The 19,760-nt window shown below is 38.5% G+C and overlaps 8 protein-coding genes across 8 annotated transcripts in view; 3 read left to right on the top strand and 5 right to left on the bottom strand.

Moving 5' to 3' along the window:
• Positions 1 to 295: 295 nt before the first annotated feature.
• RHIMIDRAFT_289243 (NAD(P)-binding protein) lies at positions 296 to 1,579 on the bottom strand. Its single transcript, XM_023613626.1, has 4 exons — positions 1,374 to 1,579; positions 1,249 to 1,324; positions 649 to 1,189; positions 296 to 589 (listed from the first exon to the last, which is right to left on the bottom strand). The coding sequence occupies exons 1-4, from the start codon at positions 1,504 to 1,506 to the stop codon at positions 356 to 358; spliced, it is 984 nt and encodes a 327-aa protein (XP_023470144.1). The 5' UTR covers positions 1,507 to 1,579; the 3' UTR covers positions 296 to 355.
• Positions 1,580 to 1,741: 162 nt separating this feature from the next.
• On the bottom strand, positions 1,742 to 4,029 carry RHIMIDRAFT_289242 (uncharacterized protein). The gene is made up of 4 exons (XM_023613625.1): positions 3,131 to 4,029; positions 2,556 to 3,079; positions 1,981 to 2,506; positions 1,742 to 1,912 (listed from the first exon to the last, which is right to left on the bottom strand). The coding sequence occupies exons 1-4, from the start codon at positions 3,988 to 3,990 to the stop codon at positions 1,822 to 1,824; spliced, it is 2,001 nt and encodes a 666-aa protein (XP_023470143.1). The 5' UTR covers positions 3,991 to 4,029; the 3' UTR covers positions 1,742 to 1,821.
• Positions 4,030 to 4,893: 864 nt separating this feature from the next.
• Positions 4,894 to 9,055, top strand: RHIMIDRAFT_234032 (uncharacterized protein; the record flags this gene model as incomplete). The annotated part of the gene is made up of 10 exons (XM_023608079.1): positions 4,894 to 4,909; positions 4,971 to 5,067; positions 5,140 to 5,172; positions 5,226 to 5,266; positions 5,325 to 5,616; positions 5,687 to 7,507; positions 7,570 to 8,356; positions 8,406 to 8,630; positions 8,681 to 8,813; positions 8,877 to 9,055. The coding sequence occupies 10 exons, from the start codon at positions 4,894 to 4,896 to the stop codon at positions 9,053 to 9,055; spliced, it is 3,624 nt and encodes a 1,207-aa protein (XP_023470142.1).
• Positions 9,056 to 10,347: 1,292 nt separating this feature from the next.
• On the bottom strand, positions 10,348 to 11,592 carry RHIMIDRAFT_198079 (3-Dehydroquinate synthase; the record flags this gene model as incomplete). Its single annotated transcript, XM_023606253.1, has 3 exons — positions 10,348 to 10,799; positions 10,856 to 10,952; positions 11,005 to 11,592. Coding segments are annotated over 3 exons (1,137 nt in total), but the record flags the coding sequence as incomplete, so codon positions are not given.
• A 104-nt stretch (positions 11,593 to 11,696) lies between these two features.
• Positions 11,697 to 12,769, bottom strand: RHIMIDRAFT_266096 (uncharacterized protein). Its single transcript, XM_023611875.1, has one exon. The coding sequence runs from the start codon at positions 12,424 to 12,426 to the stop codon at positions 11,965 to 11,967; it is 462 nt and encodes a 153-aa protein (XP_023470140.1). The 5' UTR covers positions 12,427 to 12,769; the 3' UTR covers positions 11,697 to 11,964.
• Positions 12,770 to 14,325: 1,556 nt separating this feature from the next.
• Positions 14,326 to 17,179, top strand: RHIMIDRAFT_289239 (uncharacterized protein). Its single transcript, XM_023613624.1, has 10 exons — positions 14,326 to 14,434; positions 14,484 to 14,612; positions 14,659 to 14,716; positions 14,775 to 14,824; positions 14,878 to 14,936; positions 14,992 to 15,365; positions 15,418 to 16,359; positions 16,414 to 16,664; positions 16,723 to 16,819; positions 16,878 to 17,179. Exons 1-10 carry the CDS (start codon positions 14,336 to 14,338, stop codon positions 17,123 to 17,125), a joined length of 2,307 nt encoding a protein of 768 aa, XP_023470139.1. The 5' UTR covers positions 14,326 to 14,335; the 3' UTR covers positions 17,126 to 17,179.
• Positions 17,180 to 17,214: 35 nt separating this feature from the next.
• On the top strand, positions 17,215 to 19,760 carry RHIMIDRAFT_266069 (uncharacterized protein). Its single transcript, XM_023611874.1, has 6 exons — positions 17,215 to 17,751; positions 17,803 to 17,924; positions 18,002 to 18,680; positions 18,741 to 19,255; positions 19,305 to 19,468; positions 19,527 to 19,760. Exons 1-6 carry the CDS (start codon positions 17,634 to 17,636, stop codon positions 19,534 to 19,536), a joined length of 1,608 nt encoding a protein of 535 aa, XP_023470138.1. The 5' UTR covers positions 17,215 to 17,633; the 3' UTR covers positions 19,537 to 19,760.
• The window catches only part of RHIMIDRAFT_61845 (kinase-like protein), a 1,592-nt gene continuing 1,264 nt past the window's right edge, over positions 19,433 to 19,760 (bottom strand). Inside the window, exon 4 of the mRNA XM_023615472.1 lies at positions 19,433 to 19,750. Within this exon, the coding sequence (XP_023470137.1) occupies positions 19,529 to 19,750 (222 nt within the window). The 3' untranslated portion in view covers positions 19,433 to 19,528. The remainder of the gene's footprint in view (positions 19,751 to 19,760) is intronic.

Below are 19,760 nucleotides of genomic sequence, written 5' to 3'. Positions count from 1 at the left end.
AAATTTTTATGATTTTATATGCCAATAAAGCGTGGCTCTGAGAGCATCCATCGCATTAGGAACGACAAACAATTACTTTATGTAATGGGTGTTGTGGAAGTTTTGTCGACTGGAATTTACATGCAGTTGTTGTGTGTTTCTGTATGTTGAACTGAAAAAGACGTTTTTGTAAATTTAAAAGAATTAGTAAAGATAATGAATTATAGTCTTTTCTTGCAAAAACGCGTAATAAGAACAGCTAGATAATCTTAGTCCTTATTCAATTCTCTTAAGAATTACAAGAGATTCAGAATAGATACAGACCTCTTATCTTTATTGATCGATTGTATAAACGTACGCTAGATATACAAAGCTTTTAAATCTTTAACAAAAGTTTTCCTGTTGTCTTTCGACTTTGGATATCAGTATGTGCTTGATGAGCATCTTTAAGATCGTAATGCTTATGGACATGTACTTTTATGATCTTCTTGCTTAACAAATCCATCAATTCGCCCCACCATCTGTTGGCTTCTTCCTTGGTTGCAAGAAATGGGAATAGTTGAGGTCGCATCAATCTTAAATTCTTTGGTGTTAAGCAAAGAACCGAAATCTAATGGGGGAGATATACAGATGAGTTCCCACTATTTTCTTTTTCTAGGTTCGACTTACAGGAGGAACTGGTCCAGATGCATTACCAAAAGAGATCAATGAACCCAAACGACGCGTAACTGCCAATGAGGCTTCCCATGTATCCTTTCCTACACTATCAAACACAGCATGACATCCTTGACCATCTGTAAGAGCATTCACACGCTCTACAACATCTTCTTTGGTGTAGATAACAATATGATTTGCTCCATTCGCACGGGCAAGCTTTGCCTTCTCTTCTGTACTTACTGTACCAATCACAGTCGCACCTAAGTGACGAAGCATCTGACACAACAAAAGGCCAACACCCCCTGCTGCAGCGTGAACAAGGACAATGTCACCCTTCTGTACTTGATATGCTGCACGTACCAAGGTCCAAGCAGTCAATCCTTGAAGACTAACAGCTGCTGCTTCTTCAAAAGTCACGTCGTCAGTGAGTTTTTGAGCCAAGGCAGTAGAGACATTGGTGTATTCTGCATATGTAGAACCGCCAAGGTACACAACACGGTCACCTACTTTGTACTCTTTCACACCACTTCCTACTTGAACTACTTCTCCAGCACTGATGTCAAGGGGAAATGGTTATGTATTCGATTGTCACGATTTGTAGCTTTATCTTACCCTTCTTTTCCAAGTATGTGGGGTAAAGGAACTTGGTAAAGTCCGGATCTTTGATAAGTGTCGATGAAATTGACACCTTGACCATACATCAGCAATAATAATAAATATATTGATTTAAGACTTACCAGCAAAGTGGTTCTTTACAAGTATCGAGTCTTCACTGATTTTAGGTACAGGAACATCATCATAAATTAATTTTTCAACACCTCCGTGTTCTTTGAAAAAGACACTTTTCATAGTGGATGGAATACTAGACATGTTACGAAGGATCAATAAAGAACGAGTTGAACAAGTATTAAAGAAGAATGTGGGAGTTATTGAACGTAATAACATCAATAAGAAAGAAAAAAAAAAAATAATGCAAGCTTAAAATGGTGTTATCAATCAAGTCACTTGAATTTGTAAGCAGCTTACCGCGTAACCATGACAATTTCCAAAAAAAAACCTTATTTTCATCTCTCAAACTATGCATAGTAATAAAAATAATAATAAAAATGAATGATTTATTGAAATAAAAGGAATAGTACATGTCAATTATTATAATACAACGGATATTTGCATTTCTGGTATATATTAGGTTCTATGAGCTATACACTGTTTGATTGGATCAGTTGGCTCAGCAGAGTTCCATTGACCTAAGGTTGACAAAATGACGAATATCATGCTATCAAATAAAAGAAAAGGGGGAGGGGGGTCAAGATTCAATTGATTGACAGGTCATGACACACTTACCAAATGACACCGAATATGATCAAGGCAAAATTAGCCAATCGTCTTGTCACAGGCAATTCCAATGCCTTCAAATGAAATAAGGGAGGAAAAATGAAGCAGAGTGGGATACAGAAGAGAGCGCCTACGAGTGAGACGAATTTATCCAACTTGTCTCTTGAACCAATGATGCCTATAGCAGCACAGACAAAGACGACAAAGACTCGAAATACATTCTTTTGCCACTTGACAACTGTATTATTTTTTCCTGACTTTGTCGTAAATAATCCATTTTCCATGATTCGGATGGCAGGAAATAGTTGTAAGGGAATGGAAAGGCAGATGGCCAAGGAATAAAGTGTTTGAATGGATGATACCATTGGATCATTGCTTGGTAAATTGAGCAAAATGATCGTCTGGACATTTTCACCAAATGCCATATAAGAAAGTGCTCCAATGGTGATAAACAGAGCCGTAATCGTGATGATGGCCTTTGTTAATACATTAGGAAATTCTTTAGGGTTTTTCATGGATTCTGTGATGGGTATAACTGCAAATCATGAATACAATAGGCGAGTGGTAAATGATCAATAGCTTACCTAAGCCAATGCCTTCAAAAGTGAATGCGGCTGTGCCGATAAACAGAGGAAAATGGAGAGGATTCCACATGTCTACATGAACCATGCCAATAGTCACAAGTTCTTTTACATCATAGTAGAATAAATAGCTTAATCCAATGACAATGAATATATCTGCGATGAGAGCAAAGATAGACAACCTTTGGATCTTTCGAATCATAGCTAAAGGTATAAACGCGAAGCTTTGGGCTAAAATAAGCAGATGCATGGGAATTAACACACGACATTTTGAGAATGTCAAAACGAGCGATTGAAGGTTTTCTGCAACAAAAATCATATAAGCACATACAAATCCAATTTGGGATAGCGTAATGGCGACTAATACAGCAATTCTCATGCGTGATCCGTAGAGTACCCCACCCATATCTCCAAAACTAGCAGGTACAGCTAAACGGGTTTGTACAAGGAGCAAAAATGACCATAATGATATTAGGGCCCAAGCGATGATAGCAACAGTTGAGAAAAGTAAGCCACCGTTATAAAATCTATAGAATGTGTTAGCTTCAAGTAAAAGAATAAAGATGACATATCATTACGCTTTGGGTAAGAACATGATGCCAGTGGTAACAAAGGACTTTAACAACAAGAACATGGCTTTACCTGGTGTTGCCTTACCCTGAAGGGTTTGTCCAGGTCTCGATCGTGATAAAAGAGGCATCGACTCTCTTGCCTGTAGTTGTTTATATTGTAATGGAACAACACCTTGTTTTCTACTTGACGTCGCTGGTAATGGTAATGTTCCTTTTTTACTACTATTATCAGTTCCTCCATAAGCATAAGAAGCGTTATTCAAAGGTGGTCCACGGTATGCCATAATGCTGCCCTCAGACACCTCCTCTTCTTCATTACTACTATCACCACTTGCACTGCTATTACCATCATCGTCTGTCGATGTATTGTATGAAGACGAGTCTTCGTCACTCAGATTTTCTCCACCAAAATGACCATATAAACATAAAAACTCAACAAAACTGCTGGTAACAAAATTAGGAGGTCTCTTTCCTTGCTTTGCTGCTTTACTTAGTACATAATGTCGTCGAAAGCCTCCTGGTTGCTTCAATGACTGAAGCGAGACGTCAACAAGAGGTTCACGTGTTGCAGGCAGGGATATCGATTGCGTCCTATTTCGTTTCTGTTGCCTACTCTCTACCTGAGCGGTCCATTTGTATATTTCGTCCAGGATAGAACCACCAGGTAAGAGATGATGTGAATTATACACGGGGATTTGATTTTGTTGAGGTTGCTGCTTTTTATGTTTATTTCGATGTTGTTTCTGTTGTTGGTGCCTAGGACGTAATGGAATAAAGGACGATGAAGAAGGAGCATAGACAAGATGGCGTTTGACTACTTTGGCTACTTGCTCAACTGGTAAATCAATGGTGACTGAACGCTCCATTGGAATTGTTTTGAGGAGTAAAATAAAATATTGAAAAAAAGGCTGCCTTTCAGACAGAAAAAAGAGCGAAGAGAAAGAAAGAGAGAATAAGAAAAGGATGTCACTCTGCAGTCTGTGCAGATAAAAAAAAAACTTGAGCGCGCATTTTTACACACACATATACATACATACACACATACATATTTTTTGAAGTCAAATACATCGACAGTGAATGTACTCTAAATTGCTATGGATACATCATACCAGGAAACTGACTGCAAGTAATTCTCATTCCTCCTAACATATTAAATAATAATAATGGTGGTAACTAAGGTTTAGACTCAAATACCTATCTCTCTCTCTCTTTCTCTTTCTTTTCTGAGTCTATTCCATTCAATTATGCAGCTGCAGGCTTTAACCTAAATTGAGCTAGTTAGTAATAAGCCAGCACACCAGGTGCAGATATATATCATCAATGACTTTGTTATAAAGTGAAGCAAAACAGTTTTTCTTGTTTATTACCTTCCAAGATCCAACCCTAATCACAATTGAACCTGTCAATAGATTATATATATTTTAGTCCATACGCACGTAGAGCTTGATGAATCTTTGCTGATTAAACTTGAATCATGAAGCTTTTTCTCTTTTATGCGCATAGTCTATTTTATGACTGTCACATGAATAATACTTTCTGATATCAGAAAGACTTGAAAGACAAAGAAAAGAGAAAGAGAGAACATATTATTTGCATAATAGCAACTAAACTTCCATTATCTGCAAACAATGGAACGTGTTTTTTCTTTTTTGTCCTTTTTGACAGTTACCAAGGATAAATAAGTTCGTGACTTTACACCCACTTCTTGTACTCCTTTATCTCCCCCCTTTTTTTTCTTGCTTTTTTTTTTTTTTTTTCCTAAAGCATTCATGGAAGAGGAAGAAGGTATATTTGCAGAACCTACTTTTGTTTCATATTAAAAAAGATAAATCCCCTATTTTAAAAGAAATTTGTAGAGTATGCCGTTCAGGAGGAACAGAAGACCAACCTTTATTCTATCCTTGTAAATGCTCGGGTAGTATTCGATATGTACACCAAGATTGGTAATGACACAAAAAAAAGAAATGAGTCATTTAAGCTCTTTATACTCATCACAACACACACGTCACATATAGTCTGTTGGAATGGTTAAAGCATAGTAGAAAAGAGTAAAGAAAAAAGAAAGAAAAGAGAGATGAATATTGACATGCTTTGTTATTAGACGTTGTGAATTATGTGAACATCCCTTTACTTTTACACCAGGTATATACATGGTTGATCATCATAGTTTGCCAATAGTCTAAAAATAGCCATATCATAGTGTATAGGCAAGATATGCCTGAAGTCTTACCAGCTGTTTTATACCTTCAACAACTTCGAAAAAAGGTTGGATTTGTCATTTCTAATGCTTTACGTGCTACATTAGTTTTTAACGTCTGGTTGACAATCCTACCTTACTTTACCGTTTGGATATGGCGACTTTACTTTTATATGGGACATTCCCTATCAAGACAACTTGCTGACCTGTATCAATTAAGAGTAGGACAAAATGTGACAGATACAAAGCCAAACGAGAGCTTCTTCCAAGAGTACAAGTCCAGACTAAATTTGCAGTAAATACCATAGATCGACTTGAAACAAAAAAAAAAAAACGAAGTGGATGATTAATATGGTATACCTTAGAGCATTTCTATCAGACTGTTTTGAAGGACAAATCATTACGTGCGTTGTCATTATCATATTTGTAGCTATATTCTTATTAAGGGAATGGGTTGTGCAAAACTTACCAGCAATCGATGAAGCAGAACAGATGCGAGCAGCTAATGACTTTATACCAGAGATGCAGCAGCCTATATTTGAAGAACCACTCGTAAGAGAGCCAGAAGCTGAACAGATTCAACAAGTAGAAGCGCCACCTTCTCCAGTGGCGCCGTCAGAGGATGAGCTTGATGAGTGGTTGACGCATTTATCATCATCCTCAACTGCAAAACCAATGCGTGCTGCATCCATGCCTCCTTCATTTCCTTCATACCGTCATGATATGGAAGAACAACAAGGAAGACAGCCTAGATCTGCAAGTGTGGAACCCTTTTTAATGCATCAAGAAAACGGCTCTCAGTCGACTAGAGGGCGCCCTCCTTATGCGCCTCTTGTACGAAATGCAGATACACCAATTTTAAATATTCCACTTATACCAGAGGAACAAGAGAACGACGAAGATAGGATGAATAATCTTCAGGAGCACCAATGGATAGAAAGGCTTGTGCCTGAAGTGAATGAACAGTCCGATGAGTCTGAACCTGAAGATGGAGATGATGAAGATGATAATGATGAAGTTGATGGTGAAGCAGGCGCCGATGGTGATGAGGGCATAGAAGAGGATGATGATGACGGCATGGGTAATTTTGGTGAAGATGTTGAAGGCGTACTGGAAGCAATTGGTATGCGAGGCAGCTTTTGGATACTAGCTCAGAATGCTACCTTGATGGCTTTGCTGATAGCTCTCATTCTCTTTACTGGTGTGTGTCTTCCCTACATGATGGGAGCGATATTCATACTTGCGATGGAGCGAGAATTTATCGAATTTCCTTTGGAGATTATTAGCCTGATACACAAATATGTCGGAAAGCTTACTGATCCGCTACTTGACCCTCTCTTGACTATTTATTTTGATCACATTTGGCCAACTGTAGTGCTCTTTTATAACTCTTATTTGAACCCATTGATTCAAACCATGATAAGCTCTCGTTTCTTTCAACAAATCAGCCATAGTATATCACCCGATCATTTATCAGCTATCCCTACAACAGGACTAGGAACAGATCGCTCTGCTGGTATGATAGATATCACAGCCCTTTACAACCAAAGCAAGCCTTTTCTAAAGTCCTTGTATAACCGATACCAGCTCTTTGCTTTGGGCGAATCACCCATTGATCGATTTTCGTGCATTTTTATGGGGTACATTTTATTCGCCTTATTTTTATGCATATGCTTCACTCGATCAAAAGTTGTGTACAGCGTCTTTGGAAACACTGCTCAAGAAGCCTTACGCCAATACATCATCATTCTCAAACTCACTATGTTTATTACTATAGAACTTCTCATATTCCCTCTCGTCTGTGGTGCCTTGCTTGATGCCACCACCCTTCCGTTATTTGAAGGTGCTACCTTAAAAAGTCGCATGGAGCTTTCAAAATCAAATCCAGTGTCTTCAATATTCATCCATTGGTTTATCGGTACAGGCTTTATGTTTTTATTTGCAGTATTTGTCACCCTCTGCCGTAGCATCGTACGTCCTGGTGTGATGTGGTTTATCAGAGACCCCACGGATCCTCAATTCCATCCTCTTCGGGAAATCGTAGAACGACCTGTGCTCTTTCAGTATAAAAAGATTGGTGCAAGCGGCTTGGTCTATATCTTTGTCATCTTTGTCTGTATTGGTGGAGTAATCCATGCATTGAATCTGATGGGAAACACAGTCTTGCCTTTAAGATGGAGATTATCGTAAGTTAAAACTAAAAAAGAGAAAGGGGGAAATGACTTTGCTGAATATATGTTTAACTAAGAGATGCCAGAAATCCTCTATCCACTGTTCCAATCGATTTGCTAACCACCCAGCTGGCCTTGCCAGCCATTATAAATTATTTACAGCCAAAGAGAATTATTAAGAAATGGTTTGTTCGACTCATCACATTCACTTGCCACCAACTTCGCTTGACATCCTTTGTGTTTGGACGTAGAGATCCAAGAGAAGAAGGAGAACTAGTGTACCATACATGGACTGCGTGGATAAAAAGAGCTAAACCTCGATACTACCCTCTTCCGGGACAGACAACGAGCGTGATTGGACCTGAAGTGTCTTTTATCTGGAATGGTCAGTTATTACGTGTACCAAAGCATGATCGTGTGCCTGTGATCCCCAATCGTCGGATGCTTGTTCCCGTTGACCCATTTGTATATGAACCCTTGGATGAAAATGAACGACGACTAGGTCATCCCGCCTCTACTGCCGATGGTGGAGACGAAGCAAACACGACCATTGTCTATAGCCCTCCTCACTTTTACAGACGCGTTATAGCTATGGTAACCATTGTCTGGCTTGTTTCAACCTTTGCTCTATGTGCATCTGTTGTAGTACCTCTTTTGCTCGGAAGAGCAATTTTTAAACACAAGTTGGGAGTAAAACAAAATGTCCATGACATCTACTCGTACTCTCTGGGCGCTTCTATCCTGTTACTCGTCTCATCCATGCTAAACTCAGCTGTAAAGATAATCATTGACGTCAGCAGACAAAGAACTGCTCGTTCCAAGCTCAAGAAATTGACAAGATACGCTCATCGATGTCTATACAAGGTAAATAATCGAAGAAAAAAAGAGACGTACCTTATATATCTCTGTTTAGGCACTTCGATGGGTTTTCTTTTTAGTTTCATTCGGACTAATCGTACCTTTTGCTCTGGGTGCTCTCATGGAGTTTTATTTTATTATTCCCACAAGCAACACAAAAAAGTTTCCTCTTGAAGTCAGCATTATACCACTCTGGGCAAACGGTACTGTATGTATGGTAGTTGTGCATGGGTTAGCCCAAGTTTTACCAGATAACCAATTAAGAGCTACGATCAATATTGTAAAGATATGCTTTATAAAGTAACGTGTAAACTAACGCATCCCGTTCAGGTCTTCCAAGGTGGAATTGGTAGAATGAATATTCGACAGTGTCTTAGGGATATTATAGGACCTGTTCTATTTGTGAGTACCCTAGGAGTTTGTCTTCCGCCTCTGATGGCATATATCGATCTCAAATTCTTAGGTGAGTGATGGGATGGTAAAGAAAGAGAGAGAAAAAGACAATGCTGATAATTTTATCAAATAGACAATATGGATAATGACCTAAAGCTAAGACTATTGCGAGTGACTTATCCAACCGCCTTGATTGGTGGAATGATTTTGTATCTTATTAAACTGGGCACTAGAATAGGAAGAGGTTGGTCTGAAACAATTAGAGATGAGACCTATCTTGTTGGAAGAGTACTGCATAACCTTGATAATTAAAACAAGCATCACCATCATCTGTATATCCCCCCTTATTCTATAGGTTCTTTGTTTTCGTACATTTTATTATATTATTCTTTTCATTCATTGGGGCTTTATTTATGTAGAATAAAGCAAAATTCGAAAGTATGTTATCACTATTCCATAGCCAGTTGTTGTCTGATACTTTTAATTTCCTCAATGGATAATTGACCAGGAGCAGCAGCTGAAGGCAAAGTAGGATGCGTAGCTGGTGTCAAGAACTGATTGGCGACTCTCGAGTATTTGCCTTTAGGGCCCATGTTGATCAAGATGATTTCTTTATTGCCTTCAGGGTCCACAGAGCGGCGGAACTGTTCAAGCTCGATATTGTCCATATGATCTTGTGCCAAACCTACGAGTTTGATGACTCCAGGATGATTGTGTTCTTCAAAGAGTCCTTCTGCTCTCTTGTAGACATGCATCATCTCAGGCAATGACCAACGCATAGTATGTTGAGGATCATGGAATGAGGCAATGATTTTTGATACGGGGGAAAAGCGACAGTTGAACGACATGAGTTCGTTCAATGTACCTTTGGGCAACATGGTGAACTCGACATCTACATAATCACATCCCCATCTGTGGCCCCAGGTGACAAGTTCCATGTATTCTTGACTGAGCTTGGAATCGAATGTTCCTGCTTGAGGTTCTGTTCTGACCGTAAAGATAACCGGAAGCTTGGTCATGCGTCGAAGATGAGCAAGCTGGGTGCCTGTGATATTCACCCAGTTCTTTGGGTCTGCCCTGAATCGTTCATATGTCAGAATGAGATCAACCCTGAATTCAATAGCGTCTGCACCTTCCAACCATTGATTCATTACGTCAGGTAAGAGAGTTGAATAGTCTGGTATAGTTGGTGTGATGAATGTCGTCAGTTTGTCCTTTCGACAGACATGGCGAGCGTTCGTTTTTCTCTGGGTGACCATATAGATGAATGCAAACAAATCTTTGCAGGATTCTTCTTTGCCCAAATCGCCTAGTAAAACGTACTCATAGGCCATTGTGTTATTGCAGGCTATTCCTGGTGTACGAGTGATGAAGACAGAGATGATTTTGTTTTCGGTATTAGCTTTAGGCTTGCAATCGTACACTTGGTCATTTCTTTTCACGATGTTACATTGATATCGACTTTCGAGCAAGCTGAATAGTAAATGCGAAGGTGCTACGTCTGAGTGAAAGGTTAGCGTAAAGCTGGATGAAAGAGTGTGTTGATTTGATTCCTCGTCTGTTTCTGTGTCAGGTTGTACTGAATTTGGAATTATATGGCCCCTGAGGATCATGACTATAGGCTCGTCGGATACATCACTTGCTTTGGGTTCCAAGGGTTGACCAATAGCTGACAAAAGTATGATGCGTTTCTGGGAACCTTTATTCTTCTTATCAACCTTCATTGCCGTCATAATCCTATCAATGGTGAGCATTGACTTGGCCTTTTCATTCAGCAGAGTAGGTAGACTGTAAAGGTCTAAGCACACTTTTATTCTGTCGACAACGCCTGGGGCACAGTGACCGAGATAACAAGAGAGCTCTGCTTCCATCACAAGACCAACCGAGACACATTCACCATGCAGCCAGGAAGGAGCAAGTACAGCCTCTATAGCGTGACCAATGGTGTGACCAAAATTCAAGAGTCCACGAAGACCAGTCTCTCGCTCATCTTTGGTGACTACATCAGCTTTGAACCGAGCAGAAGCGGAGATAACACTGGCGACGTACATTTTATCTTTAAAAAGGTTAATATGATCACATATATAAAGGGGCACATATAATAAAGCAAACCTTCGCTATTTTGGTTTGTTCCTAAAATGACTGATTCTATTATTTGTTTTCCCTTTTCCAATTTAACGAATTCGGCTTCATTTGATATAGCTGCCGTCTGCAGAAAATAATTTAAACATATAATCACAGAGAGATCATTAAAAGCATACCTTGATGACTTCGGCCATACCATTTGCCAATTCCCTCGGAGGCAATGATTTTAACATCTCCAGGTCCATAAAGATGAACTTGGGCTGCCAAAAGGAACCAATCAAGTTTTTGCCGTGGGGAGTATCAATTGCTGTTTTGCCTCCTATACTTGAATCTACCATCGCCAAAAGCGTAGTTGGTATCTGAACAAATGGGATACCGCGCATAAAAGTAGCGGCGATAAACCCGACTAGATCTCCAACCACACCTCCGCCTAGTGCTATCAAACATGTGTCTCTCGTGCAGGATTGGTTCAACATAAAGTCTTCAATGGATGCCTTGCCCTGTCGAGACTTGGTCATTTCACCTGGTGGTAAGACTCGGGTAAGTAGCCTTTGATTCTGATTCATGTGGGCACGAAAGGCTGATATGAGCTGAGGTAAATAGAGTGGAGCTAGGTTAGTGTCTGTAATAATACAATAGGTAGACACGGGAACATGGGTGGTTAAAGTAGAGGCAATGTAGTCAATTAAATTGTATCCGATATGGATTGCCTTTGGATTGTCCAGTACAGGAATAGTCTCTATATTGTTTCCTCCGTAAACCATCTTTTAAGGAAAAACGCAGAATGTAAGGAAAGAAAGAACGAAATTCAAATTTGAGTTTCGGCTTCATTTAAGTACGTGACATCCCTTTGTTTCTCTCTTGTTTAATTAAAATACGTTCTTTTTAAGAGATGAAAGTATGATGAATATGAATAAAGTCTATATATCAGCTGAATGAAGAAGATAGTATAGATACACTTCTTGACGACGTTCTAAAGTATATACATCTTGTATAAAATGAAAGCCTGTAACTTCACATGATATTATATTTATATGCACAGAATTATTATTATTTTTAAATATAAGCAAATGCTTATGTCATTTGTCTGTCAACAAACAATAAAAAAAAAGAAGAAGAATAAAGAGTCTTATTCTTTAGTAATACTGAAGACAGGTAAATATAGAATAAAATATGGACGATACAAGTAATGCGACAGCCATCACAAAATTCACTTTACCCCACCAGGCTTCATATTCGTTTCTACTACCCGCACAGCAGCAGGCACCAAGTATCCACAAGGGCGGGCAAAACCAGCCAAAAAGAAAGAAGACGGCTGCTATCGGAAACTGTCTTCGTTCCATCAACATTCTTCTTCTTTGTGTTTGCACTGGCATAGGTATCTCTATTGTTTGATATCTCACGTGATGTTGAACTGCAGGAGGTGGTGAAGGTAACTGTGGGTAGATGGGCCGTGAGATTGAAGGTTGAGGTTGAGGCTGTGCAGTTGAAGAGGAAGCAGAGTAGTTTGGGTTAAATGGTGGGTTAATCACTTCTTCATAGGATGGTGGAGGTAAGTCGTCTACATCGCCTACATTACTGTGCTGCTTTTTATCCATTGAGACAATAACAAAAAAAAAAAAGGAAAAAATTACTTGGCGCGGGGATTTATCTACGGATTTGCTTTAATCTCTTTATCTGCTAAAAGAAAGGTGTAACAGAGCCATGATCACATTCGTCTTTAGCATACTTTAATGCTTTGGTGAGAGCACTTTAGCTTGAAGGAGAAGTACATTATTTCCTGTAACTCTCTTTTGATACAATTGCAAAAGTAGATATCCTCTACTGTAAACACACTCGGGCCATTAAGCATGACTTACTTCACTGAACATCTCAAGAAAGACACAGCTGATCTTAGAATCCATATAAATTTTATCCTCACTTCTAAACCAAATAGACACTGTTCGGTATTTTTCAACTTTCGGATTCTTGAAGGCAGACGCTCTATTAGCTAGTTTAGGAGCAATCCATTGTATTCTAGTACTCTTCGCCCAAAAGGCACATAGGTAATCGTTCTCTTTGTACTTGTTAGATATTGCCGCCTGGCGTTACCTCCATACTGTCTAAATCATTGTTTGATCCGTGTTGATAACTAGTTGATACTTCCAGTGAATGAAACATTCGAGTAGTTCGCAACAGTATAAAGGATTTGGGATCTTATCTTAGATCGAGGCAAACTACTGTGAGCAAGCACTCTCGCTTAGCAAGCGCTTCTTTTATATAAATTCTGATCCTTCCTTTTTGCGTATCCCTTACTTTGCCTTGGCATCTTATTCGTGATCCTGCGTGGCTGGTGAATTTTATGCTTGGCGCAAAGTCCGATTTCATTGGCCAAGTGTTTCAATGCAAGCGACCTTATTGACGCCACTCTGTTTTAACAGAGCGACATTCGCAACCCCCTGACTACAGCGATAAATAACTGGAAGATGCAGATGACAGCACAAATTTCTTGCCCTCTTACCATGGTTTACTTGACTACAGCAACAGTGGCTACTTCCTCTTCTCTAGAATTGCACATCTTCCAGCACTCCAAACATTGGAGCAGTCAGGTTTGTTCATCTCTTACTTTACAAGGCATAGGATTCATTAATAAATTTAAGCAAATAAAATATGTAGCGAGCAGTAAATAATGGGTTTCATGTTTTTGTACATGCCGTCGTTCCCCTCCATTGCTCTCCCTATACTCCTTTCCTGTTGTCCATTGTATTGTAATATCCCGTATTTTAATAAAACTATAAAAAGAGAGATTATTTAATTAAAGCGTGTATAAAAGTGCAAAAGAGACGAACAAGCAAAGATCGACAAAGAGTACAAAAAGGGCTGTTGCACTAACAGTCTAAAAAGGCAAATGTTGATCCCCCCCCTCGCACAACACTATTCAAAAGTTCTCTTGCGTCAAGGATGTTTATTCATAACCAAAAAAGGTTACCTTTTAAAATGTAAAACCTTTAAATCATACACTGAGTCACCGAATGATTCATTAAAGAAAATGGAGAAAAATCCTTCATACTCTGTTTTCTTGTGATCTTGGACTAACCATGGGTATGTTTGATCTATTGTCATTTTATCATTAGTAAGGTTACCTGTATTCACAGTCTCTTATTAGAGTTAATTTATACTTTTGATAAGCAAGCATTCGTTTATTGTTATATTAATAAGAAAAGATCTTTTCTTTTCTTTTTTTTCTTTGCCAAGACCAGAAAGGACACTTGCATAAAACTTCGCTATGGAAGCTTTAGAAAATGAGTGAACTGATTTCAAAATTATGAGCCAATCAAATTATTCATAAGTTGAGTAAGAAACATCAGTATTGTTCTGTCCTAAGTCCCTCTTTATCACATACAAATATTGACTGGCCGCACCAAAGTTTATGTACTTAAAGTTAAAGGGATCAAACATTGTATAAATCCCCCCCCCTTTTATTTCTCTCTCTCTTTTTTTCTTTTTTTTTCCCTTTTCTTTGTCAATATGAGAACAACAAAATATGTGTTAATTTTATTGTCGATATTTCCAATTATTGTGTCATGTTCATTATTAATTCCAGTTTCTTCACAACTTCACAAGACTGTAAGTCTTTAGTTCTATTTAATCACTGTTATTTATGCAAAAAAAAAAGTGTTCTGATATAGAGAGACATGAAGATCAATGTTCATTTGTTATTACTTATTGTCACGGATTCAGTGGCTACTTTTTAAAATTCTATTATTGCTCAACCATTTGGAAGCCACTATGTGTGGTGATCATGGTAATTATATATCTTTGCTTAAAAAGGTTTGCTTATATTCTATTAGTTATCAGGACTGTTATTTTTATTTGGTGCAGTCAGTGTAGTTGCAGCTGACTTCTTTTGTAAAGGACTTTATCATATATTATGCTTATCACTCATATATATCTTTCTTTATCATAGGCCCTAATCTTCAGACAATATCATCCAAATTACAGTTATCAGAAAGCATGGTACATATGACTTTGTTTATTGTTGACGTATAAATTAAAATATTTATTGATAGGCTGGTGTAACCGTACTTGCATTTGGCAACGGCAGCCCTGATTTGTTTAGCACATTCACGTAAGGACTATCATTGATCATAACTCATATTGATTATTTCTTTTTTTTCTTTCAGTGCCATGAATAGCGGATCTGGTTCGTTGGCAATAGGTGAATTGATAGGAGCAGCCTTTTTTATTGTCTCTGTTGTATCTGGCTGCATGGGTATCATTCGCCCGTTCAGGTCGAAACGTATTACATTCATGCGAGACGCCTCATTTCTTACAGGAGCAATTATGATCCTAACCTGGATTGTCTATCACAGACGCATCTGCTGGTATCATGGTGTCCTGTTGATTGCCTATTACCTCGTATATGTAATTGTTGTCGTAATGGGCGCGTATAGGTCCCCAGGAGCAGAAACACCAGTATTACCTGAGCCAAAATCAATGCATACAACTCAGGAACTACTATCGGAGACATCAAGGCTGTTGAGCTCATCTCAGGAAGGTAAAGTCAGGGTATGCTTCAACAAGATTGAATGTTACTGATCACCCTATAGAACGACGCCAGAAACCTCCTAGGCTCGATATACCCATCCACGGATTTTCATCTCAAGAACACCTTGGACACATAATTAAACCAGTCTCACCCAATTCATCTCATCCCTCTCGCAAATCATCCTTTCATTCCAATTTCCCACGCACGTCAAGCACCAACGGCTCTATCTCATCTCGACTCTATAGGCACGCCATGTCACCGCGTATTGGCATGCGAACATCCTTATTTAGTGCTATTGAGTTTCAAGAGCAAGTGATTAGTATTCGACGAGCCAACAGTACTCAACTAATGAGCACACCACGGACAAGTCATCCCTCATCGTCCGGCTTGATCCACAGGTCATCGCAAAAATCCGTCCCATGTATTTCCACACGAAGCCATTTGAATGTAGATCACCTCTGGACTGCAAGAGCCCCTGAAAGTTCTCAAGAAGATTACTTTACCTTCATTTCTGCTAATCCTTTGACTCAAGACGATATTATTCCTGAAATAAGACTTGCTCCACCAATTTATCCCACTGATCAGGAGGCCGTAGAGGAACCTGATAAACAACCTGCCCTCTTACTCACCCCTGAGCCAACAAAGCCGTTGTGGATCACGGAGGTCGTCTGTGTCCTGTTTCCGACGTTACAAGACTGGAGTACAAAGACAACCTTTGGAAAATTGAATGCTCTCGTGGCTGTACCCATAGTCTTTATCTTAACACTCACTTTACCTGTAACAGAGGCAGATGATATCAAGGTAGATGATATTGAAGTTATAGAGGAAGCGATTCCCCAAGTGGTGGTGAATAAGAGTTACTTGACTGTACCAGCCTCAGAAAGTTATCCTGATATAGAAGAGGAAGAAGAACCTATTAATGAAGCACAACTTAGCTGGTGTCGATGGTTACTGGCTACACAGGCAATATGCTCAACTACCTTTGTTACCTGTGTCATGTTCTGTAAGTCTTTTTCTTTTTGTCATATTTCCTATGTGATTGATCTGATTCATCTAGTAAACGGATTTATTCCTTTCTTCTTTATATTTATCGGCTTCCTTGCTGGCTGTATCTTATCCGGACTTGTTCTCTACCACACAAAAGAGCATGAACCGCCTCGATGGTATTGGATGCTATCTTTTGCAGGTTTTATCATTGCTTTGAATTGGATATTTTTACTAGCTAATGAAATGGTGGGGCTCTTACAAGCACTTGGTGTTATATTCGATATTAGCGAAGCAATCATGGGTCTGACTATATTTGCACTGGTAAGGATCATAAAAAGATGTTTTTATAGACTGTAACTCATTTGCTCATTTACCATAGGGTAATAGCGTGGGCGACTTGGTAGCTAATACTGCTATTGCCAAAATGGGGTTTCCTACTATGGCTATTTCCGCTTGCTATGCTGGCCCATTATTAAGTAAGTTAAAAGTAATATTGCATAGATCATAGAGAAACTAATGTTGTATGCTTAATAGATATGGTCCTTGGTGTAGGCATATCATCAACCTACCAAACATGGATTACAAGTAAACCATATGAATTAGATATTGCACCTACAATCTTGATTTCTTCTTGTGGTCTTATTACAGTATTATTAAGCACACTCGTTGTTGTTAATATTAATGGATATCACATTAACGAAGGACTAGGCTGGTGGATGATTATTGTGTACTCTACTTGTTGTGTCGTCAATGTCTTGTTGGAATTTCGCTTTTTAAGATAATAAAACACTCCAAGACTATATATTATATATTACACACATTGAATGTTGTTGTTGTTGTGATACATCGATATACAATGTACCTCTTTGTTGGGCAATTTGATCACATAAGCTTGGAAATCCCTCTTTTTTTCCTTGTGTATTATCACCAACAGACGAATCAATGTCGATACAATGAATGATACTTAAAGATGCTCTCGGCATCAAAAAGGCACACTCTTTTCTTTTTTCTATCGCAAATCGTTGAAATCGGGAACCCAGTGTACGACATTGATTCTGAATAGTATATTTTCCCTTTTTCTCTCCTTTTTTTTTCTTTGCCAGTTTGACATTGATGAGTGAACAAGATAAAAAAGTATATCTTTGAGTTGTCCTTTTTTTGCTATATATTTGACCTCTTTTTCTCATTTTTTATTAGATAGTCATCGTTTCCAATCTATCCTCTACAACAACTAAAACACAACTAGAAAACATCTTTTCTGCATACGGTAAAGTAGATCAAGTTGAATTAATGTCAGGACTGGCCAAAGTCACATTTGAGGATGAGAGTGCTGCTTTACGTGCTATTCAACAATGTAATGACCAAAGCGCTACTGCTGTTTCTGATTCCTTGGAAGTACAATCACTTGGTAAGTTGTTTATTTGAAAAATAAAAAATACTTTTTGACACAATGCTTCAGGACAAGCCATGAAGAATAGTAAACAGTATATACGAGGTGCGATTTCTACTCAATTTCTACCTTTGACTCAAAACATGCTTGAAGAACTACAAAAGGCTCTGGCACCCTATAACTATATGAACGTAAGCTAACACGCGTTTATTATTATTTTTATTCAAAAAAGAAGACGCGCGAGAATTAACCTTTATGCACTGCTTAGATTTATCATGACGATCATGACTGGTACATCCTATTTCCTTCGAAGTCTACAGCATTAGAAGCACAAAAGTGTGTAAAGACAATCACGGGATATAGTGTGGATATCAGGATAGAACCTGAAACGTCATCTCTTATTAAGGATTATGTGAACTTGTTTATCAAAGATGCTGGATCAGCCCCTCTTCCTACCTGTGACTTCTTGGCTCCATCAACAACAACAGAAGCAACACCACTGAAAATCGAGACACAGAACAAGAGAAAGAGAAACTCGAATTCAAAACTGGCTGATCCGCCTTCAAAAAAGAAAAGGTCACTTGATGATTCAGAAAAGGCACCAGTCAGCGTGTCAGAAAATATCCTCAACAATAATACTAGCAGTAGTAGCATCAGTAGTAGTAGTAGTAATAATCATAATAATGTGGACAGTAGTAATAATAATGATACAGACGAAGATGATGAAGAAGTGAGTACGACATCCGATCTAGATGAGATGACGATGGAAGAATTGTTGGAGAATATTGATCAGGTGGATGAGGAAGAAGAGTTATGGTTGAATGAACCAATTCAAGAAATTGAGCTTGATAAGGATTGGGATCCATTTTACCAAACAAAGGACACAGAAGATTTGAAATATTTACGGATCGCACTAATTGAAAAAGTACAGTCGGGTTTAAAACAAGGTACCTGAATGTGTAAATAAGCTTGGAGATAGAGTTAGTAATGCATTTTATATTATTTAGAGCTATTGGATTCATTAAAAAAGGAAGATGAGACTAGTGATGCCCTGAGTCAATCAGCTAGAACAAGAGCATACAGCCCTATACCAGAATCAGTCAAGGCGACCTACTTAAACCGAAACAGAGCGTTGACCGTGGATAACAAAGTGACAACAAGCTCAAGATCAACTCGTGTCAATAATCGCCGACTTGTCTCAGGCATGATGATTCAGAACAAGACGATGGCAGAATCGGATCTACTCAAGTTTAACCAACTTAAAAAGAGGAAGAAGCGTCTTATCTTTGCTAAATCGCCTATTCATGAATGGGGACTATATGCAGGAGAACATATCGATGCGCATGATATCGTAATTGAGTATATTGGAGAGGTGATTCGTCAGCAAGTAGCCGAGATTCGAGAAAAGCATTATGAACGCATTGGAATCGGTAGTAGTTATCTCTTCCGTGTGGATGATGATATGGTCATTGATGCTACCAAAAAGGGAGGAATGGCTCGATTTATTAACCACTGCTGCACGGTAAGAATCACAACAATAGGATATAAACAAATACTTATCTGTAAAATAGCCCAACTGCAGTGCAAAGATTATTACAGTTGATAAGCAGAAAAAGGTAGTGATTTATGCTAATAGAGATATTGAGCCAGGAGAAGAAATTACCTATGACTACAAATTCCCTATTGAAGCGGACAAGATACCTTGCTTTTGTGGAAGTAAATTTTGCAAAGGATCGTAAGTGACATGTTTGTTGATGATATTTACATGAATAACTCATTCCCTATTTTTGCAGACTCAATTAAACCATTTATTAAATCTATCATAAAACGACGCACTCTTGACATTCTCTTCTGTTTGATAATAATCAAAGTTTAAAAATTCTTGTTCCAGCTGTAACCTGCATCTTGCTTCTTCCGTCACCGGTAAATCATCTACTGTTACAGGCAGTGACATCCTCTTTGTTGAATAAACAAGTCCATCATCCTTAAATTCGTTCTGTATGACCTTGTTTGATTTCTTTTAAAAA

The sequence above is a fragment of the Rhizopus microsporus genome (genome assembly GCF_002708625.1).
Source record: "Rhizopus microsporus ATCC 52813 unplaced genomic scaffold scaffold_2, whole genome shotgun sequence".
Lineage (NCBI taxonomy): Eukaryota > Fungi > Mucoromycota > Mucoromycetes > Mucorales > Rhizopodaceae > Rhizopus > Rhizopus microsporus.
This window is presented reverse-complemented; position numbering and strand designations above follow the sequence as displayed.

Bases quoted from the DNA above. Each gene is read 5' to 3' on its own strand.
- RHIMIDRAFT_289243 (XM_023613626.1), bottom strand. From the start codon at position 1,506: ATGTCTAGTATTCCATCCACTATGAAAAGTGTCTTTTTCAAAGAACAC. The intron at 1,190-1,248 runs GTAAGATAAAGC...CCTTGACATCAG, and splicing joins CACATACTTGGAAAAGAAGG to TGCTGGAGAAGTAGTTCAAG. The intron at 590-648 runs GTAAGTCGAACC...CTCCCCCATTAG, and splicing joins CATCTGGACCAGTTCCTCCT to ATTTCGGTTCTTTGCTTAAC.
- RHIMIDRAFT_289242 (XM_023613625.1), bottom strand. From the start codon at position 3,990: ATGGAGCGTTCAGTCACCATTGATTTACCAGTTGAGCAAGTAGCCAAA. The intron at 3,080-3,130 runs GTAATGATATGT...CACATTCTATAG, and splicing joins ATCATGTTCTTACCCAAAGC to ATTTTATAACGGTGGCTTAC. The intron at 2,507-2,555 runs GTAAGCTATTGA...CATGATTTGCAG, and splicing joins TTTTGAAGGCATTGGCTTAG to TTATACCCATCACAGAATCC.
- RHIMIDRAFT_266096 (XM_023611875.1), bottom strand. From the start codon at position 12,426: ATGGATAAAAAGCAGCACAGTAATGTAGGCGATGTAGACGACTTACCT.
- RHIMIDRAFT_289239 (XM_023613624.1), top strand. From the start codon at position 14,336: ATGAGAACAACAAAATATGTGTTAATTTTATTGTCGATATTTCCAATT. The intron at 14,825-14,877 runs GTACATATGACT...ATTTATTGATAG, and splicing joins TACAGTTATCAGAAAGCATG to GCTGGTGTAACCGTACTTGC. The intron at 15,366-15,417 runs GTAAAGTCAGGG...ATCACCCTATAG, and splicing joins GTTGAGCTCATCTCAGGAAG to AACGACGCCAGAAACCTCCT.
- RHIMIDRAFT_266069 (XM_023611874.1), top strand. From the start codon at position 17,634: ATGTCAGGACTGGCCAAAGTCACATTTGAGGATGAGAGTGCTGCTTTA. The intron at 17,925-18,001 runs GTAAGCTAACAC...TGCACTGCTTAG, and splicing joins CACCCTATAACTATATGAAC to ATTTATCATGACGATCATGA. The intron at 19,256-19,304 runs GTAAGAATCACA...TCTGTAAAATAG, and splicing joins TTATTAACCACTGCTGCACG to CCCAACTGCAGTGCAAAGAT.